General features: G+C 35.3%; 1 protein-coding gene across 6 annotated transcripts in view; it reads right to left on the reverse strand.

Annotated features, from left to right (window-relative positions):
• Positions 1–14892, reverse strand: part of LRCH1 (leucine rich repeats and calponin homology domain containing 1) — a 133347-nt gene that overhangs the window by 17557 nt on the left and 100898 nt on the right. For all 6 annotated transcript variants that reach the window (XR_013926094.1, XR_013926095.1, XR_013926096.1 and 3 more), the window contains 3 exons: positions 9143–9252; positions 5062–5199; positions 2537–2614 (listed from right to left, as the gene is read on the reverse strand). Coding sequence is in view for 1 of the 6 variants with exons in the window: in XM_080375833.1 (XP_080231959.1) it covers positions 2537–2614; positions 5062–5199; positions 9143–9252 (326 nt within the window). In the remaining 5 variants the exon portion in view is untranslated. The remainder of the gene's footprint in view (positions 1–2536; positions 2615–5061; positions 5200–9142; positions 9253–14892) is intronic.

Raw genomic sequence — 14892 nt, forward strand, 5'->3', positions numbered from 1 at the left:
AGATTTGTTTTGTCTCAAAAAATCCTTCCGGGAAAAGCAATTTTGACCCAAGGACTGAATGCTGAAAACCACAGAAGTAAAGAGACCATGCACATCAGCACAACACAGTAATTGCTCAGCTGTTTTCTCGTTTTTGTTTTACATGATTTCGCAGGATATTATTCTAAACCTGTGGAGTTCAGGAAATAGCATGTACTCTATTCCATTCATAAATAACTGAAAACAAACCAACAGGAACTTTGACAACTTTAAATCCTTTAAAAAAAACATGCAGCAGAATTTAAAATTAATTCTCAGGAACATAACATGGACGTAAGTATCACTGAAAGGCCTAATACCTATGGCTATTAGGATCCATAAGTGGAACTTATCACTTTCCCATAAGATGCTTATTTTTAGAAAAGGGAATAATTCACTGCAATCCTTTTACTGGTTTGTTCAGAGATAGTTAGGCAATATACAACTCATCAACCTGAAGCAGCATTAAACCCACCATCTGTAGTTCTTTAAAAACTTTGACAGATGACAGTTATACTTGCTGTCATACAACTTTGTATTCCTAATACACATCCCTCCAACACCCAGCAAAGTTCCACCATCTACCAGCCAGTGCCGCAAAAGGATGGATTTTCACAATATATAGGAAATACATTTGCAAATTACCAAAAGCTAATCAAAAGGAATATTTTCGGAGCACTTAAAACCTAATGCAAATTTACAATTGAAGGCTGTTCATTTAATGTTTAAGTGAATGAGGTTTTCCCCTCAAAAGCTTAAGTTAATGCTTGTTTAGATAAATATAGGTAATTTATAAATCAGACTGGTAAGATCTGGCCTTGTGCTTAAGGCTCTGTGCAACTCTGCAACAATTATGCTTTAAAATAAAAAAAAATCCTTAGAATTTCTACACTAATTTCAATGGAACCATTAAAGAGGCGGCGTATAAATATATAAAAATGTCAATTCACAGAAAAGAAAAAGGTATTTTTCCAGAAAGCTTACTTATAGAAATTTAAAATTAAAAACCTCAGAATAAAGGCTTAGCTTACCCATCTGTAATATGGCACTGCAAGGATCTTTATAAATATTTCTGTTCTATTTCCATTTCTGAAAGATCTCTTGACAACAATGAAAACAGGTCTTGGCCTTTTCTTTCCCAATAGACTATATCCAAAAACCCCCAACCTGTATTCTAATTAATTGAATAATTTATGATGCATCAGAAGACAATGAATTTTGGGGCAGCTTAACAAACGCTCACATCTACAAGCCTACAGCACTGAGATTTTGATCTTCTTTCAAATTTTACCTTTCATACGACATCATTCTAAGATCATAAATTACATAATTACATGAATCAACCACTGCAAGTTAGAGACCCAGCCCATTATACTGAATTCTCAAATTAAATTTATGATGAACCATTCGTTGGAGCTGCAAGATAAAGTCTCTCCCTCAAAATTCCTACAAATAGCAAGAATGATCTGTCACTTTTGCTGTCCTCCAAATCAAGTGCTAATATAGATAAAATATAAAGAATTCAAACTGAAATTCTTTCCCAGTCTGAAATCCTTGCATTATTACCTGCTCCCCAAGGAGTGGTGGGGGACATACACACTAAATATCCTTTTGTTTCAGCATTCTTGAAACACAGACTAAAAAGAACTCAGCCTTCATTATGCTGCCATATGTAGGCAACAGTGACAATAAAACATGCGGTTTTCATGTATTCAGATTAAAAAGAACTTGTATAACACTTTTACCTTCTTTTGATAGTCATGTATTTGAAATTAGCTTTTCCTTAATAAGTATTTCTAGACCATAAGGGAGTCTTTGAAATATTCCCAATGCAACTCCAGAATTCATAACATTAGTTATAAAGATATTTTTCCTTACTAATTTAAGAATAAATTACAGGACGAATGCTGCTATTCCTAAATGAAAAGCAGAAAATACCAAGAACTGCAGTGTTCCTAATGCCAGCTTCTGAAACACATCGACATTACAGAGCCTCATATATACTTTCCATACTTAACAGCGGTTTTCTTCACATCACTGCAGAAGTGTTTCAGTACAAGAGATGAGTATGTTATTAGTCAGTTTTATAATGCATACAATAGAGTACTTAACATTGTAAAATAATATATAACTAATAAGAATGAAGTCCATACTCTAAAAGCACTAGGTAAAAATGCAATTATGTTGCACAATGAAAACAACTGGTAAACTTCTGCCCAATTACAATATTACACATTACCTAATTACCACATTCCTTTTTTTTTTTTTTCCCCATGGCAAAGATGAAGAGGTATCGGGATAATATTGAATTACTACTTTAAAACAAAAGTTGCAATTTTTAAGTGCTCTGGCATGAGCCACTTAAATGCAGTAAAGTAAATACTATTATTTACATATTTTTAATTATATGTCTTTATTGTTAAAAAATTGTAGTTCATAAAGTTATCCTTCAGTTTTGAAGTAATTCATGTGTCTTGCATTTTTTCTCATCTAGAAATAACAGACTTAATTAAATTACCTCTGGTATCCCCAGTTTTCTACACGCATCCAGAAAGTTCTCCACATTTCTCCTGCATTTGGCCATGCTAAGTTTAGGCTGTAAAACCAAGAAAAAAGTTTATGGCAAAAGAAGTCAAAAACATTCACTCAGGCAATTCACCTATTGCATTATTCTTGTATTGATGCACTATTTTTGTTTTTTTCCTGAAAACAATGCATAAAATTCTGCTCAAATTTTTTTCTACTGCTCTAAAAACATCATGACTACAAATACAATCTGAGTACCTAAGTTGTGGATGCCATGTACTTTTACCTATTAAAGTCACCAGCACATTTAGTTCTCCACTTGTTCACATCCAGCTTATGAGGTTCTAACGCCTGACTCTTACGATGATTTGTGATAGACGACATGGATTTTCCGGACAGTAAGTAAACTGATGAAGGATTTTAACATACATCATGAAGAACAAACTTAACTGTAATTAATAGGCTCTTTTGAATTTTTTTTACATAGTCACAAATGTATAGTAGCTATAAACAATTTTAGTGTCTCTGAAGGAGAAATTTCCTATTACTGTAAAATTTCAAATACATCCATAATTTGTCTCAGTCAGGACTAATTTACCAAATACTTACACAAATATCATGTTACTAAAAAAAAAAAACCCTAAACAAACTCAATATTCTACTTTTTCAATGCAAGATGTGAAACAACGGTAATTCCAGAATATCCACTAAAACCAAGAATTCACTATAATAGCAGGGACTTTAAAGAACTCATTTTCTAGGTTAAAGTAATTTCAAAGCTGTTTCAAGCAAGAGATCATCATCAATATAAAGTCAAAAAAAAGTGAAATTTGATTAAATATATTTGTTTTTTCTTACAAAAAACACCAGAATATTTTTATCAATTTAAAAAAAAAATAATCAGCAACAAAGCTTAAATTTTTGCTCCAGAAATTCAGGTTTGCATGTTTTTGTGTCTTTGATTCAGCTGGGATAGAGTTAATTTTCTTGTTAGTAGCTGGTGCAGTGCTGTGTTTTGGATTTGGTGTGGGATCAATGTTGATAGGAGGACACTGATGTTTTTAGTTGTTGCTGGGTCAAGTCAAGGACTCTTTAGTTTCTTAGGCCCTGCCAGTGAGAAGTCTGAAGGGGCACAAACAATTGGGAGGGACACAGCCAGGGCAACTGATCTGAACTAGCCAAAGGGATATTCTGTACCATGGACATCATGCCCAGTATTTAAGCTGGGGGAAGGAGGAGGAAGGGAGGGACATTCAGCATTATGGTGTTTGTCTTCCCAAATAATGGTTATGCATGACAGAGCCCTGATGCCCTGGGGACGTCTGAACACCTGCCTGCCAAAACTAGTGAATGAATTCCTTGTTTTGATTTGCTTGCATGCACGGCTTTTGCTTTACCTATTAAACTGTCTTTATCTCAACCTACAAGTTTTCTCACTTTTACTCTTCTGATCCTCTCCACCACCACACTGTATGGGGAGGGTGTGAGCAGCTGTGTGGTGCTTAGTTGCCAGCCAGAGTTAAACCACAACATTTGGCAATATCATATTTTTACTAAAGAGAGAAGTAATTTAAAATCTAGCAACAGCAAAAGAAACTCCACTAAGACCATCTGATAAAACATCTTTTACTTAGTATCTGTCTTCTTGGAAGTTCTTATAGATTGCCTCTGAAATCCACATGCTATTTCTCAGAATCAAGTATTAGGCTGTACACAGCAAATTATTGCCAAACATGTACATTTAAAAAAAAAAAAAAAAAAAAAATACAAAAGGCAGGTAGTCTGAAACCATACAAAACCTCTTCAGAACCAGAATGGTATCAGAAATCTGGAACAGTGATCTGTCCAAGAAAAAGACATCGATAAACAGAGAAAATACTAAGAAAATGGAGTTTCAAGAAATGCGCACACACAGATTATATCAATTTTATGTCTTGAAATCACCAGATCCTTAGGTTTGGCAAGCCAATATTAAATCACTACAGTGCATATTTCTAATCCGTTCTGTCTGCAGGTAAAAGGAATAATTTCCACATTTAACCCAACAGGAAGAATATGCTAAGAAGTGCTGTAAGTGCTTTAGTAACATGACACCTGCTAAGCCAGACATTGCTGAAGTTAACCTCATATTTTTTCAATCAACAAACGAGGGGCTAATTTTCTTTTAAAAAGGGTCTCCTAGGATAAAACCTTGCAATCATAGTTCTGTACTGTACTGAACAAAAAGGCCATTATGAAAAAAATCTGATCTGTTGCTAGATCAGAGAAAGGCAGGATGATTTTATTCACTTACACATGTGTGTGCATACATACATACACTCTACATATATGCAAAATAAGACGTATAAATTAATGAACATTAGAATTTGTAATAATGTAAATGTTGCCCCTAACAGCAAAGAATATTCATTGAACAGCAACCTGCTTTCTGTAACCAAATATAATTTGGCAATGAAACAGTAATTTTTTAAACATTCCTCCCCCCCAACCCAATGCAGCAAGAAACATCCAACTCACTACTGCTGGTGAAGGTACATGAATACTTCCGACAGACCGAGGACGGACGTGATTTACTAAATGGCAAAGAACTACACCATCCATCAGAGCAGACCCCAAGTCTTCAGGCAAACAAATCTTTAGTCTTGTTTCAATGTTCTGCAAATGAAGAACACATGCACACTTTAATACACAAATGGATGAAGGGGAAAGAAAAGGGAATACATATCCTCATCTTCTCCTATGCTGTAGTGTAGACACATAGCCAGTTTTGGAGTCCTGGTTTACCAAGCAACACACTTTCTTTACATAACTTATTCTTTCAAAACTAAAAACCAACCTCCTCTGCACTATTGATCACTGAATTATGTAAACTTCTTCAAAAGAACTCAACACTTCAAATGCTGCTGTCATAACATGCGGGGTTTTTTTTATATACACATAGAAAAACACATATGCATGCAATTAGCCATGTGATTCTGCTACATGTGGCTCCTTCCTTTCACCATTCTCCCAAGTCTTCTACTTATCCATCTCAAAATTTCTTTGAATCAGAACTACTTTGTGTGAATCACTGTACAAGCAGAGAATAAAAGGCAATCTTTCCCTAGTAGCTTAAAAATGACTTAGGAAGCACTAGGGTGATCAGAATGAATTTCTGGATACCCGTTAAGTAAAACTGAAGTCTCACTGAAAATAATTTGATATTGCAAAATAAAACACTTTGAAAATATTTGAGAATCTTCCATAAAAAACACCTACAGTACAATTGTTACATATGATGAGTTTCCTAAATTGTGCTCCAATCTTGAAAACATTCCAACGCTATACTTAGATATAACTCTTAGGTTAACTCTCAGAGGCAATAACTTCCATTATCTTAAATAGCTATTTCTTATTCCTAGTTGGACCTCCTTAATGTCATTACTCTCTATTAATACATTACTGCAATCTATGCTGGGTGTTTTAGACAAAAATAGATTATTATCATTAGAATCAAAGGAGAATGTAGGTTGGAAGGGATTTTTGAAGATCACCTGGTCTAACAAATTGGAAGTGAGATCAGAGCTTTGGTTAGTTAAGTTCTGGATATCTCCGAGAAAGGGAGAACCCACAATATCTCTAGGCAACCTTATTCAGTATTTTACCACCCTTATTGCAAAGAATTTTCTCCTTATAGCTACTTGAAATTTACGTCTCTGAAATCTGTGCCACTGCCTCTCATTTTTCACTGTGCATCTTTGAAAAGCCTGGCTTCATCTTCCCTATTACTACCCTTCAAGGCAGCTGAGGACAGTTACATGATATTCCAAGCACTCTCTTCTCCAAGCTAAAGAAATCCAGCTCTTATTTCTTCCTTATAGATCCTTTGTTTGGGTGCCCTCACCATGAAGCAGCTTCCACAGAACTCACGCTGGAGTTTCATTATATTTTCCCAGTTTTTCTCCTACTAGGCACACTACTCAAGTACTCACATGTATGGTCTCACAAGTGCCAGACGGGCAATTGCATCACGTGCACTAATACAATGTTTTGTTTTCACCTTGGATTAATTCATAAATTAGAAACCATTTTTGGTATATGAGGTATGTACAGAAAGAATTCATTTTGAGACTTTTCCCCACATCTGTTACAAACAGGTTTATAGAAATTAATGAATTAAAAGTGCAGCTACAACACTAGTTCTACGTAATTTCCCGTTGGAGTTCATGGTTTGAAACTAGGTTTAATTAAAATGAAAGACTTCAAGAAGTGGATCAATTCTCTTTCAATTTCACCACCATTGAAGAACTGCTCTCTTTTTCAAAAATCATTCACACTGCAGCAGCAAATAGCTTCACTTAGCATGTCAGAACTATTGAATGTTTACCCTTTGAGTGGCAAAAATCAACCAGTATTTCTTCTAGACTCTACTGCTCAAGTGTAAGTGGCAAATGACTCTAGAAATGACAACTGTCTGAAGTGACCGTGGACGTATACAAAATCAAACAGTGTAAAAATAAATATGTCTCTGAAGCAAAAAGTTTTATGAAATGGAACATTTTCTGTAAAAACACATCATTCTAAAGAAAAGGGGGGAACGTATGGAAGAAACACCAATGTTCTCACAATATATGGCTCATTTGAAGCACTTGAGCTAAAGGTAATGGTGCATTTCAATTTCTAAATAAGGAGCCCAAGTACTGTAATAGTTTTTCCTTCTCGTTTAGCGCCCAGCTTGGTTAAAGATGCAGATTTTGTGGAGTCTCACTTAATTCTAACATACCATGAAACAATTCAAAAGCAAAATATACTAACAGATGGATAGGTTTATTCAGTAAGTATGAATTTAATGACTTACATGTTCTGAGCTATCTGCTTGTACGTACATAATGAGATGTCCTGGAGATTACTTCTCTCACTAAAGGACCTGGCATACCAGAGTGAAATTTATCAATTCAAAAAAATCTCACTATGTGCTTCCAGACAGGGTCAATCTTCTAGTTCTTACCACCACTCCTTGACTTGTAATCAACCCCTTCTCACAAGAGACAACAGAACTTTAATTTCAGGACGCCATGCTTCAGGGTAAGGGCAAAGGACAACAGTGCACAGAACTGAAGGTCAATAACATGTTAAGCCAGTATTACTGGTAATACCTGATACTAATACGGTGTAGAAAGATCCTTATTAAGTCTCCATTATCGTGCCTGATATGGTGAATAACCTTGTTCTGCTGTTCATTGTGAGGATTGACTGAACTAGTGCACAAGACAGGAACCTCGAGGACACTATTTTTTTAGAAACAATTACTTGGGGACTTGCTACATACTTGTGGCAACTTAAATGTAAAAAGCCGCATTGATGCTTCCGACTAGACTACACTCAGATGAACTACATCATAGTGCAGTTTATTACTGCTACTTCTATTTTCTTCTCTGTTACCAGTAAGTCTCTCTCATCTAATTCCTGTATCTCGCCCCTTTAGCATCTTCCAAGTTTAGAATAGGTAATATACTACATTCAGATAATTATGTTGAATCTTCAACAAGATCTGTTCTGTTCAAAAATTCAGCAAGACGAATTAAGATTAATCTAGACTTAAAACAGGTGATGGCAGGAGGTAATAAAATAGAGATCTAAAAGTCCTCATAGTTCTATATTAAATGAACCACTTCTTAAACGCTATTGGTAAGGAGGAAAAAAGTGAAACCTCCTGCTTCAAAATTAAAGAATAAAATACACATTAAAGTAAATTAATAATTTTGTAATTAGTTATTCCATGAAGCTAATGACATAAGAGCTAATCATCTTGTAATTTGGTTACAATATCAAAGTCACCTACCACACCTTCAGGATTTGCACTGCATTTAGGAGTGCAACAATACCGTTTCTTCTGTTGGTAACATGACATAACTGGAAACCTTGACAGGTTCAGGTTCGCAACACACCTTGCAGCAAAAGTTGTCTTTTTTTTTTCCTTTCTTTTTGACTCAAACAGGTTTCACACAGACAGTACTACCTACATATTAGCTGTGTAATATAGACCCTATGCAACGACATGCAGCAATTTTTGCATTAGGCTTTGGCTTCTATATTGAAGATAATGTACCAGGAAACCTTCTTGTATATTCTTCAAGTGGTGAAATATTCATTTCATTTCTAAGAAAGCTGTTTCAAGCATTAGCCATCTGCTTTTTAAAAGAAGTTTCTAACTTCAGCTTTAACTAATCAATTTCATTATACCTTTTACTTGCTGTACTGAAGACTTCTCCAGCTGTTTGGAAACAATTTCTAGACCTCTCCATCTTTTAAGTGATCACTTCATTGCTTCTGATAAAATTAAATAAATTGCTAATTCCACCAGTGCAAGACATGCTGTTTAACTGTATGTCATTCAGGTAACTGCCATTATTATTTCCCATTTTTACAAAACCTTTCCTGAAGTACAGACATCTGACAGTGATAAAGCTCTTCAGGAATAGTCTCATCAATGTGATTTGCAGAAGTAAAAAAGGTTAAATGAGGCAGTATAATATTCTCCTACTTAGACAACTTTCCAAAATAAAAATTAAAAAATACATTCCATTAGCACAAATGAATTCTACCAACTCTTACATACCTCACGCAGCTGTTCCACAAGCTCTCTCTCCTCTCTCATCTGCTCCATTTTCCTTCGGATTGTAAATTGTGGGTCTATTGATTCCAAATTCCTTTGTGGTCTTAAGAACACTATGATTTAAAAAACAAACAAACAAACAAAAAAAAACCACCACAAAAAGACAGACTTTAGTTTAAAAACTTAACACCTTGACTTATTAATTTCTAAATGAAGCAAAATACTTAGGCACTGCCTCCAGAAAAAAATGTTAGAAAATTTTTCTGTCCTCAGAAGGACAGAAAAATCTGATCTGAGATTTTTTTTAGATATTGCTCTGACTGGCATCCTGAACCATCAATGGAATAGATAATTTTTCAACCAAATCCAAACCTCAACCAGCAAGTTTTGTTAGATGATTAAGCATCAGCACTGTCCCTTAGAGATTCTGATCTGTACAAAACTTAGTGTGTAACATGGCAGGAAACACCTCTTTTTAAGTAGAACCCCCTCCTACAAGATGCTGAATTGTGCAACAAGCTGTGACAAGCATCTTCCAACACAGGACAAACTGCTTACTGGAGAAGGTTATATTAAAAAAACAAAAAACACCCCAAACCACCCACCAAAGACCAATGTAGGCAGACTTAGCCATTCAGTAAGTCTGCCTGCATTAAAAAGTTGTATTGCAAATGCAGCATTGCACAAACTATTCACAATACTCCCTCCCAACCATCCTGGAGACTGTATCACTTCGCCCGCATATAGGTCCTTGAAAGTTACATGAAATCTCTGCATATATACACCTCTACGCTTCCTGGTTGTTTTTTTTTTTGTGATCAATGACTGTTTTGAATAATTCAGGGAGAAAAAGATGTATATTAAAAAGCAACTGTCACCTGTTTGCCACTTTGTTTGCCATTTTGTTTCCCAAAAATGCCACTGTCACCTGTGTGGCACTCAAATTATAGGCCAACTTGATTATTAGGGAAAATGATATCACTTAAAAGAAAGAAGTGTTTTGTATTACTACTATCCTGCCTCTCTCCTGAACGCAACGTAAAACCCTAAGTACCAATTAATGGAAAGTACAAAGCCTAGAAACCTCCATTTTTACATACAGCTACCGCTCAGTCTCGGTTTTGTTAATTTAAGGCCATTAAAGAAGAAGAGGATAATTTCTGGTTCAATAAATAACAGAATAGGAGAGAAGCCTTTTGTTTCCTAAAAGGCACATCAGAAAATTGGAAGTGTCTGAATTGCCAATGACACCTACTAGAGAGTAAAAAAAGATTAAGTACTCTTGACTGTAAGAAAGGTACACATGGGTATAATCACAGTAATTCAGATGTTCAATTAAAAACTGTGGCACATCAGGCATTTTATTGAGGTTGTGATTTGTGTAATAGGCTGAATTTTAAAAATCAGTCCTCAAAATATCTAACAAAATAAAATGTTGAATCCTTGGTAGAAGGAAATTTCATCTACATTCTGATGAAAAGTAAACTGTTACTGAAGCCCTAAAATCAGTTCAGAGTCAACATACAAAACTGTACCCTCTGCCATCTCAGGCTCAGATAAACAAGATGAAGTTTCTGCACGAGAAAAGCTTTGAAGTCTCAGACAAGTCTAGTCACCAGAAATCGCACCTAACTGTATGCAGGTTAGTTAAGTAACAAAATTAATAATATAAGCTACTTCTCTAACCAAAGGGACAGACAAATACCACCTATGGCAGCTCAGCCAACAGGCAGCAGTTCTTTCCCTTATTTACTGAAAAGAGCTTAAGGCAACAAACTCCTTACATATCCTTAGGCTACTTATCTGAGGCACCAAGACAGAATAAACTATGGCCAGTTCCCAAACATGCTTCCTTCTAATACTTGACTCACACAGTCATAGTTATAACTTTTCACAGACAACTGAAATCTACTACTGCTGCTAAATCGGTAATTTCAGGAAATGCCATATTAAAGGCTATTCATTAAACAAAACTGCTTTTAAATAGAACACCTAAATATTACAGGTTTATGTTAATAAACTCTAACCTTCTTAATATCATCAGAAATCCCACTGGCAGAGTGGGAGAGTGTCATGTAAAGAACATGCAGAACTGAGAACTACAGATACTGACTGCAGCTCGGTTTCCTTCTCCAGGTAGACTGCGTAGCTTCACCAGTGCCACCATTCAGAAGCACCTACACACAGGTGCACACATCATAATAAAAACATTTTTTGACAAAGGTCAACTTTGCTGACCTCCCACACATAACTTGAGTGTAGCGGAGTCGTGCCTTCAGATTCAATAGGTCCGTATTTTATCTTTGCTTTTGGACATGGCAAACTACAAGCTCCCAATAGAACTCTGTTCAAAAGCACGGTATATCAACAACTATGAGCTACTTAACATTTAGTACAGAGGCTATGACTGCACATACCCAAACATAAAGGTTGTTAACGGCTGTAACTGCTATTGTTATGAAGTATAACGATCTATATATCTGATTTAACCGCACCATTTCAAAAGCATTACCTACTGATTTAGATAATTTAAAACTAATCAGTACATCGGTAAATTTCTGATGAAGGTACTTAAATATGGTGAAAATTAATTAACTAGAAATAGCTAAAATGTTATTTAATAAACTACATACTAAATTGTATAGTTTAGGACAGCTACAAGAACAACAAAGAAAATCAACTCCCAAGTTTTCAAAGTGCAGAAACTCTTTCCCAGGACTTCTATTAAATGTACAGAACTGTATTGTACTGAGTTAAAATTTCTGCATTAGCAACTCTGTAACAATTCACTGGAGACTGCTTCTAAATTTTTAAGAGATTAAATAAAAATCTCCTATCACTTTTATTACAAACCGTAGCTGCAACTTCTAGATTTTCATTTTAGAAATGGTTCATTGTATAACACTAATTGAGCTTTGGTGTCTCTCACAGATGAAATACCCAGATAAAACCATACTTGAAGAGTAACAGTAATTAAATTGTATTTAAATAGCACTGTAATTTTATTAGCAGCAGCAATATTTCAAAGGATTTCCTACAAAATAATTAGTTCATATTTATGTTCAATTTTGCAAGTATCAGAGTATTATTATGGACTTAAATTCAGTTTGGCCACACCTGTCTTTGCTTAGGCCTTTGCTAAGTCAATATGAATGTCCCAAGATCTTCCTTCCAATTTCAGACTACAACTGTTAATAAAAAGTAAGTAGCAACGTAACTTATGCAATTCCATTCACGAATGAGACAGACATTCCACCATGAGGAAAAAGACAGGCTAATCTCAAGGCTGCATGAAACTACAATTAAAAGTTTCTAAATAAAATAAGTTTAATTGATTAAAAAAAAAGCAAACAAAACACTCTCAAAAGCATTAGTTATAAAAGTTTCAGTTATATACTGAATTTAAAGGAAAATGTTCTAACGCAGGGAGTTTTGGTAGTGCTGGGCATTGCTTGCTTCTCTGCACTCCACACTTTTTCCAGCAAGGGGAGCTCACACCTCACACACCCCCGAAGGTCCAGGCTCTGCTCTCCACAAGTGTGTTTCTGCTTTTTGAACCCTTGGTGAGCCAAGGGCACTACATAATGCTTGTTCCAATATTATTTTTTTTTTTTAAAAAGTATTTTGTACAAGTCTTAACAAGTCAAATGGATAATAGCGAATAACACTGTATGTATTTAACATATCTCTGTCAAAGACAAACTCCCTCGTCAAAATTTTCATTTTTGTACTTACAGTGCACATAGGTCACTATTTATAGCACATCAAAGAATCCAGTGTCCAAAGTACTTAGTGTGACAACGTTATCCTTCAGGTAAGCAATAAAATTATTTAACCTGACTCTAAAAATAATAGACAAAAGACAGGCAGAGATGAAGTCAGGCTAAAAGTTTATGGTTAGATTTCTCTTTGTTCGATTTATTCAGTCCAAATTTAAGAGTGAAGTTGTTATACAGTATTTGCTAAACCAAAGCTTCCACAATGGTATGGACATTGGTCTTGGGAGACCTGTCTATTCCAAGCCTTATAACCTCCCAGAAATTCTAGACTTAGCCTCCACTGTTGCAAAGCTGATGCCAGATAGTTACATTAAAGATGATACGAAGTTAAGATGCTACATTGATGCATGGCTTTTCTACATCAAAGGCTACACCTATACTCGCAAGCCTGCACATATTAATACTGTGAACATTGCTTCCTGGTACAGTTTTGGTCAGTGCAAACCCACCTCTTTTCCACACAATGTCTAGGTATATCTTGAGGAATAGCACAGGCAAAGGACATTACCTAAAGGTAGCTTAAATGCAGCCATCCTGTTTTGGAAAGTAAGAGTGCTTAGGTATGTGTTTGAATCATGCTCTGCCAACTAACCTCACCACCAGAGAATGGTCTTTGGTCCATTTTACTTCCTACCATAGGAAGATACACCTTAGATAAACTCTAAACAGAAAGGCAACAGTCTTGAATAAAAAAAAGTTATAGTTGTAAAATCTGAATAAAAAAAAATATACTTGTAAAAGCAGTTTTCTGTCTAACAGCCCAAGGTAACCACTAATATTTGCATTTGGCTTAAGATTTGAATGGCATGAGACATCTCTTCCAAATGCACAAGCACATGCTAGTCTGTACTGCTCGTTTTATTTAGAGGAACAAAACAATAGCAAATCCAGATTACAAATCAAATTCTGCACCAATAGAAGTACCTCTAGCTTTCTTTGTTAGAATATTCATCAGCGAAACATGAAGTTGGCTTCATACCATCCTGAACTAAATTCAGTTTTTCCACTTACCATTATCACAATTCTTATATTCCATACGTATTTCCTTTACAAAGCCGATTCCTTACATATGCTGTCTTTTATGGGTTTATATACAAGAACACTCTGGCAATAGAAAGTACTGTCAAGTAATGGACTGAACTACGAATGCTGGTATTTATCATTCAAGATTTGTGGTCTTGGTTTCAATCTGATGCTTCTGACAGGTTCACTGCCTTCTAATATCTAAACACCCTTGTAATTTAGGGCAACTGGAAGAACAAAAGTCCTACTTTAAAAAAAAAAAAAAATGGTCTCCCTATCCAATAATTACAAACAGTTTAATTGTCTAGGATCTGTTTCTTCCATCTGACATTTAAGTATTAATGCATTATAAGATCCTGATAGCCCAAACATGGCCAGCTTTGCATATTAAAGCCATGACTCAACAATGACACCCTGGAGAAAAATGAAACAAAAGCAGCAAAGTCCACTAATGTACCTCGTCTTCACTACACACAGAGAAGTCTGACCGCTTACTAACAGATTCTGTCGGACAAAACCTACTATTTTTGCTTAGCTGATTGTTTCAGCTTTATTTCTTCAAGGATTTATCTTCTAATGAAGTTAGTTATGCATCTGCATCAAAAACTGCTGATGGGAGCAGGATATTTTCATTAACAGTCAGTACCTCTCAAAAAATAATAAATAAAAAAATGCAGAAAAGACAGCAGCAAAGCTAATTGTTGTTTGAGTACAACTTTTATAAACGCTTGAAAATAAAGTAAATAAATAAACCTATGTTGGAAATAGTTCTTGGAGCAGATGTCATGGGGAAAGTGTTTTTGCCAGACTTGAAAACAGTGACACGTCAGTCATTTAGTTTTAATAATATGTATTCTACAATAAATTAACATGCATCCTCTGAGGTGTTGAGTCTTATAAACATTCCCTCAAGAGTACCATCTTTCATCCTTAGCCACATGGAGCATTTGC

Source organism: Falco punctatus (genome assembly GCF_963210335.1).
Source record: "Falco punctatus genome assembly, chromosome: 2".
Classification (NCBI taxonomy): Eukaryota; Metazoa; Chordata; class Aves; order Falconiformes; family Falconidae; genus Falco; species Falco punctatus.